Here is a 7,900-nt window from a genome sequence, read left to right on the forward strand (position 1 = left end):
CCCTGGACCTGGAGCTCGGTGCCACTGAAACCCTGGACCTGGAGCTCAGTGCCACTGAAACCCTGGGCCTGGAGCTCAGTGCCACTGAAACCCTAGGCCTGGAGCTTGGTGTCACTAAAATCCTGGGCCTGGAGCATCTACTTGGTAACAGGAAGCGTGAACCTTGCAGAAGAGAAATGGAAATGTGTCGGGTTGTCATGAAGCCACACGTGTGGGTCACGCCAGAGGATGATCCTTTAACATGGCATCCTTTAGGAGTCTTTACAGTTACAATAACTTTCTTGAACACTTTTCCAAGCATTAGGAACATCTACTAGCCCAGTTCTGACACGGCTTACTTTCCCACCCAGAGCACTGAACACAGCTCTCTGAACTAAATGCACTGTCAGAAGTGGTAAAGACAGGTCCCACTGGCCTGCAGCCCAGTGATGAGACTCTTTGCGTGAACCCGAGGCTATAAACAGAGCACACATCTGCAAGACAAGCTACCATAAACAGACCAGCAAAGACTGAAGTCTAACCTCATTAAATAAATATGTAGGCTCCATGGCTCCCCATAGACCTTACGGCAATGCACTAGCTCATAAATTATGGGCCTATTTTGCCACACAGAAGAATGAAATGCCCTCTAGGTTTAAAAATCAACATAAAATACAAAACCTTTCTGGTTAAAAAATGAACATAAAATGAACGTTTTAATCTCCTGTAGCTATAAAAATGAGTACAAAACATGGCAACTTTGCAGACACAGAACAACACTTCAAAAGTCAGACTTACAGATGAACTGCCCCAACCTAAGGAACCACAGAGACCTTTGAGTAAAGTCCTGGGCTCCCAAGGAAGGCTGACACTTCCAGAGCTCCCACCACCACCACACACATGCACTTTGACAGGTTATTATACACAGAAATAATTAGGTTAGCACAGGGGCATAGAAATCATTACTAAACTAGTAGCTTCCCTAATGTACACAGAGGCAGCAATGTGGACTTTGTTCAGGTACAACATCACATTTTACAAAAACACCAACCCAGCCTCCAAGAGGGCAGGACCACAAACATATACAAGGTTAAAAAAATAAAATATAAACAGTTTATCAAATGATCAAGAGCTCAGGTTGCAGCCTGACATGAACAATGCAAATCTGCAGACCACACAGCTGCAGTCCCTGGTGGCGACACCCCTCAGGGGTTCATGAGCACATTCCTCTCCCACAGCAGAGGGCACCAGCGGGCCACCTGGGCTTGCCTGAGGAGGAGGAGCAGCGCTGGAAACTGTCCCGGAGCCAGTGTCTCTCGGCACAATCCATCCCATGTTGAGTCTGAGAAGCGCTCTGCTGAGGCCTCAGGGACAGTGTACACAGCAATGACCCAAGACAACAGGCACAAAGGTAGATGCCCCAGAGGGATACAGAGCACCCCAAGAGCATCAAGCAGTCTAATATGGGCAGCAGCAGAAGAACAAATAGAAAAGGCTTCATACAGGAGCCACAGGCACCCCACCCCTCCAGTGTCAGAGCACTCCAAGATGAACGCTGCTGCTGCAACTCATGCATCTGCAGAGCAGTACTAACAAATACCACCCTGCTAGGGTGTTCAGTAAGATAAGAGAGCAGGACTCCCATACCTGTACTGTGAGACACTTATGACACTACTCCAGAGGTAAAATGTCTAAGACACATATCTGACAACTTGCCAATACACAGAATATATAAGAGTGGAGAGACCCACACTGTCTGATTTTCAAAAGTATAGAACTGGACGTTTCTCAAAAGACAAAGCCAATGAGCATATGAAAAAAATGTTCAAAATCACTAATCATCTGGGAAGTGCACATTAAAATGTGAGAAACACCCCAACTCCAGTAAGAACCAGAATCATCAGGATGATGGGGAGGGAGGGGAAGGCAGCACACTGCTTATTGGGGTGAACACTGGAGCAGCTACTAAGAGACTCTCAGATAACTAAGCAGGACAACTTCAAGGGCCGAAGACCCACTGTAGGGCCTGGGTCCTGTGGTCACAGTGTGCTGAGGGGACATTGCGCTCTCCATCTCTGCAGCACTCCTCACAACAGCCAGATGTGGAAACCCGTGTCAACCGGCGAGACATCCACACCACGGCTTCCACAGGGAGGGACATCCACACCACGGCTTCCACAGGACGAGACATCCACACCACGGCTTCCACAGGGAGGGACATCCACACCACGGCTTCCACAGGGAGGGACATCCACACCACGGCTTCCACAGGGAGGGACATCCACATCACGGCTTCCACAGGACGAGACATCCACACCACGGCTTCCACAGGACGAGACATCCACACCACGGCTTCCATGCAATCAGAGAGAAGCAACACTGCCATTCACTCTGTCATACATTCTCCCAGGCAGAACGACAAGTAAAGCAAGGAAAGGCAAAGGATTCTGCTTCTGTGCTAAAGGCCCTGGCCCTGGCCAGGCCTGCTTATAATGTCGGCCCTCGAGGACGAGAAAGGCAATGGCCAGCAATGGCCAGCAGACCAATTCCCTGGACAGAACCAAGAGGAAACTGCTAGGCTCAAGACCAGGAGCTAACTACTCAGTCTCTCCTCCCCTTCTGTTCTAGAAAGAAACTATGGTGAATGAAGAGAATCTGTGCAAGGTGACAGGCTATCAAACATTAAGCATGACTTCAAAGTCACAGTTCTGACTACCAGCCACACTGCCCTGCCACGCTCCTGGTCACCAGCCACACTGACCCTGCCATGCTCCTGTCACCAGTCACACTGCCCTGCCATGCTCCTGGTCACTGGTCACGCTGCCCCTGCCATGCTCCCTGCCAGCAGCCACAGTGCAACGTCTTCTCTGTGCTTCCTCTGAGCGGCTCAGTACATTTCTGTCGATAACACTGGCAGCAATTCCTGCCTAAGAATGCAACTGAGACCGAAAGCATGAACGACTAAACCCGTACAAGAGGCTGGGACTCTGGAAGTATCCCACACTCGCTTTTGTATCTGCTGCTCCCTTAAGATCCAGCACCCAAGAGGCAAAGGTGCCTGCTTCACATGACACTGCAGGTCCCTCAGTGCCCACCAAGGATACCCCAGCATTGACACAGCAGGTCCCCACTTCCCAAATCTGTAGCCTTAGAAATCTGAGAATCTTAGAAGATCTGGTTACATCCTCAGGGTCCTTCCTCATCCTCTGAGGTGGCAGTGATGGCTACACGGCAGGCCTAAGCTCTCCCACTTCCAAGTCCCTCCCTCTCTCAAGCTCCTTCTTCTGGCCTTGGAGGACCTCCCTCTGCCATCCCCTCACCAGTTCCTGCATACTCCCAGGGGACCCTGACTGATACTTTGCTCAAGCAGAGCCTGACAGAGTGACCTCACACTCAGACCTTAAGTAGATCGAGCACCTCAGACCTAACAAGGATGAACATACCTGACCTACAAGTCCAAATGAGCGGTCCAGACTCCTCTGGTCAGCGTATTTTCTGATTTTATTATGGAGCCATCCCAACTCAGCAAGCCGGACTGCCGTGTCCCTCAGAGATTTATTTAAGTTTGCCTAAAAAGTAAACACAGATAAAAGTCGAGACTGAAAGTGAACGGCAGAACTCACCACCGGCCCCGGACACTTGTCCTCATAGTCTACATTGCACATGAGCACAGGAGGAAGTTAACAGTCACGAGCACACCTCCTAGGCCAAGCGAGCACGGCAGCAGGGAGGCCACAGTGAGAGGCTCCAGGCTCCCCTGTGTCGCTCTGTGCAGGACCACTCTGGGGCAGTCCCACCGGGACTGGGGGACGAGATGACCTCTGTCCTGCTGAGAAGAGCTGAGAGCAGGGCCGACACTCACAGGAGCAGGGCTGTGGGAAGACCGTCAGGAATGCTGTGTCCAGGACAGGACACCACCCTGGCCTCTGTGCCCTGGGTCCTCTACCTTCACTGCAGCAGCCCCAGCCGGGGACTCATGGGAAAAGCAAGCACTGCCACAGAGGGACCGTGACAGATCACGGCAGCCAAATCAGGCTGCCCAGCCCCAGGAACAGCGCTGGTCAGGAGCTGTGTATGGACTCTGTCTCTGAGTGCCGCGGCAGGTTCTGTCTGGTCAGGAGCTGTGTATGGACTCTGTCTCTGAGTGCTGCGGCAGGTTCTGTCTGGTCAGGAGCTGTGTATGGACTCTGTCTCTGAGTGCCACGGCAGGTTCTGTCTGGTCAGGAGCTGTTGTGGACTCTGTCTCTGAGTGCCGCGGCAGGTTCTGTGAGTATACCATTAGGCTGCCCAGCCCCAGGAACGGCTCTGGTCAGGAGCTGTGTGTGGACTCTGTCTGAGTGCTGCGGCAGGTTCTGTGAGCATACCTTCGCGTCCACTTTGTAACAGTTTTCAGTGCTGCTCATTTTGATGTTTTTGCCATCGATGCCCTGGAACACGTAGAGAATGTCTCTCACAAGAGCTGCTTCGGTAACTTCCAACGTGCCTGCAACGTGGTTTGTCAGACAGTAAGTTAGAGCACTCCCCCCGTGGAAGGAGCTGCATGCCTGAGGAGCTTCGAGCGACCCATCTGCTCCCAGACCACACAGACCAGCCTGGGAAGTGAGTGAGCTCAAGAAGCAAAAGAAACGTCAGATAGGAAGGGGTGGGCTTTGAGAGGAGCGGTGCTCCTCCAGGGTCCCCCTGAAGGCCTGAGGACAAGCTGTTCTGTGACCATCAGACTGATAACAGCATGAATGAACCAGAGGGCGTGCACAATGGAGGAGTTGTGTAATACTAGCTTACTACATGGTGAGGACAGGAACAGGCTCCTCCTAACACCACTAGAAACGAGTTCATAGCTCAGAAAAGACATCAGCTTCCCCAGTTCTTCTGAACAAATACCACAATAAACTTAGGGTGTTAGCCAAAAATGAGGGCAAGGAGGCAGAACACCCATAACCCAGGATGTTAAGGGAACCCAGAGATGGTCAGGAGGAGTCAGCACTCACAACCTGGCAGAGTGCAGCTTGGACACATCCTTCATGCTGTGGAGAGGAAGGCTGCAACCATCCCGCAGGTTAACAGTGTGCTTCCAACCTCACATGTCGTCCCTGCCCGTTCCCAGCTAGCAGGGATTCCTCTGCTTCCCTCCCCTGTCCACCCTGGCGTGGGCAGGGTGTGCTGTTCCCCCGGCTAGCATGGATTCCTCTGCTTCCCTTCCCCTGTCCACAATGCTCGGGCAGGGTGTGCTGTTCCCCCAGCTAGCATGGATTCCTCTGCTTCCCTTCCCCTGTCCACACTGCTTGGGCAGGGTGTGCTGTTCCAGCGCTCATGCCAGACTCACTGAACCTTCCTCAAGAGTACACTTCCCTATCGAAAGGCCCAGCTGCATCTCGCTCTGTGAAGTCTGTTCTACAGAGGCTCTGCCCTCTGTGGTTGGTTTCACAGCATACATCATCCACTCATTCACTTTTAACCGTCTGCAACTCTCTACTCAAAATACACCTCTTGTAAACAGCAGGCACGGCTCTGGAACCATTTTTAAAACTGAGGCTGAAAAGACCTCTGTATGCCTTTAACAAGTACGCCCAGGTCAAAGCAGCCATACTGCTGTTGTTCCTACTCACCCCACCCCCACCCAGCCTTCTCATCTGGTCTCCTCTGGCTCTGTGGGGGACACAGGTCTGAAGGCTGAGCACAGGGCACGGCTTGCTCCACACACTGGCATGCTTGGCCCTGCGTACGCACCCTTACACACGGCAGGATAATGTGGTCACATGTGCGGGTTCTCCATGGGGACAGCTGCACAGACAAAGGCTTTCATGTCCCTTGAGCTACAAATGGCACTGGCTCCATGGTTGCCCTTAAGGAGAGGAAGCAGCAGCCATAGCCTTAGGATCGGCAGACCATGAACCAAAGGCACAGCCCGTTTCTAAGTACTAGTAACTTAGTACTAGTGACCTGCCAAACATGGCTACATGTGGCATACTCACAAAAGACACAACTCCCTGAACACCTAACAACTGTAAAATCTCACACCACAGAAATCGCAGATGAGTTTCCTTCACAGTGCAGGCAGCACTGTGCTAATACTAGCCCCATAAACAAGATGGATACCACCCTGCACAGAGGGAACATAGACACAAGCCCTTCCTGACGATCTGCGTGGCTTCCCAGGAGGGAAGATGGGGGACAGGGACTGGGACATGGAAGCAGAGTGCAACAGAGAGGGAATAGACCAAGCAGACCCCAGTGGCCAACACAAAGTGACCTTATGAGGAGTGTGGCCACAGCAGGGACCCCGGGTTTCATTCCATGGACACTGAGGAGTCGCCACAGACGAGGCAGGTGCTGGGTTCTAAATGACAGAACACATCTTACCGCCCGGGTCCCCTTCTCTCCTTGACCTTGTCAGGCTTCGAGAAAGAGCATTTGGGAAACCCTTGGAGGTAGGGGTTTGTGAAGAAGGCTGATTTCCAGTCAGAGTCCACGCCAGACGAGGCCCCAGCTGCTGCCGAAGGCCGTCACCCACTCCTGGAGCCTGATGAGACTGTCTAGAGAAAGTAAGAAAGAAACCTTTGTGGCTTCAGATAAGCAGACTGCCTACCAGAGACAGGAACATTCTTAGGAACTTTCCTTATGTTATTCCACTAACTACATTACTTCTAAATCTGATGCAGGGCTCTTCAGAACCACATGTCCCCGTAACAGCCGGTTCCAGGGCCCTGTTCCTGGACAGGGCCCAGTTTTCAGACCTACTCCCAACTGGACATCTCACCCGACGTCTATACTTCTCTACTCGAGTTCTCTACAAACATACAGCACACATCATGCCTACACAGAAGCAGCTTGAAATCCTACACTAGTTCATGTCCAGATCATGGCCTTTCATTCATTCAACATTTCCTCAATTGATAGGTCTCAACACCTAGGCCCTGTCCCATCTGCGGTCACCAGCCCCCACCCCACCCTGTGTACATACTATACTGCAGTTTAATCCATTTGAAAAATATACTAATACATAAAATGAAAGGCAAAAGGAACCCAGAAAATACATAACAGTTTCTCTGTGAAAATCTAAGAATGTGATGCTTACACCTAGTGACAGCTGAAACTAAACTACTGCTTCTCAGAACTAAGACAGTCACAGGTGCTCACCTGCACCTGCTGTCCTAGGGGTCTGTACACAGTGCTCTGGGACCCACCCTGTGAGGAGCACCACCCCTCCATCCTGCACTACCCTCAGTATGAGGAGGACCACCACTCCCATAGTCCTGTCCTACACTACCCTCGGAGGGCACAGCATTCGGTAATACTGTGCATATGAAAAAAAAATGTAAATGTAAAATAAAAACCTAATTCTGCTCAAAATTGTCTATACAATTTTTCATGACAGCAATGAGTACTGTAAATTCTAAGGTCACAGATGAGATCTTCTCAGCCAAATATGGTCCTTGGGTCAGCTGTAAGTGCTGGCTTGTCACAGAGCAATCTGTGTGTGGTACACACAGTCCGCCCTCGATACTGTCTGTGCAAGTTTAGAACTCAAGTGACATGAGATTCCACCGTGCTCACGTGGAAAGCGTCAAGCTTTTGATGCTGATTCTCCGATCAGTGCTCTCTGGAATCATCCAGCACAATCCTGCTACACTGTGCTCACCAGGAATGACAAGGGCAAGAAGCTCACCCTGCCTTGCTTTGCTGGACATTGATGGCTGCCGTCTTCTTTGCTCATCGCACTAACCGAGAGTCTGAAAACCACAACCTAAGGAGGATCCTGCCTGCTACTTCTTAAAGTTTCGACCCAACAAGAAGAGCTTGCTAAAACCCTGGGGACAGACCTACAACACTGAGAACCACACTAACACCCTGGGAGCACAGATCTTGTGGTTCTATCGAGCGCTCGTGTGTGTGTGTGTGTGTGTGTGTGTGTGTGTGTGTG

The 7,900-nt window shown here is 51.3% G+C and overlaps 1 protein-coding gene across 2 annotated transcripts in view; it reads right to left on the reverse strand.

Annotated features, from left to right (window-relative positions):
- The window catches only part of Tubgcp3 (tubulin gamma complex associated protein 3), a 57,490-nt gene that overhangs the window by 35,675 nt on the left and 13,915 nt on the right, over positions 1-7,900 (reverse strand). For both annotated transcript variants that reach the window (XM_028766303.1, XM_028766304.1), the window contains exons 6-8: positions 6,340-6,512; positions 4,344-4,462; positions 3,423-3,548 (exon numbers count right to left, since the gene is read on the reverse strand). In XM_028766303.1, the coding sequence (XP_028622136.1) occupies positions 3,423-3,548; positions 4,344-4,462; positions 6,340-6,512 (418 nt within the window). The remainder of the gene's footprint in view (positions 1-3,422; positions 3,549-4,343; positions 4,463-6,339; positions 6,513-7,900) is intronic.

Source organism: Grammomys surdaster, unplaced genomic scaffold, assembly GCF_004785775.1.
Source record: "Grammomys surdaster isolate TR1022 unplaced genomic scaffold, NIH_TR_1.0 167, whole genome shotgun sequence".
NCBI lineage: Eukaryota > Metazoa > Chordata > Mammalia > Rodentia > Muridae > Grammomys > Grammomys surdaster.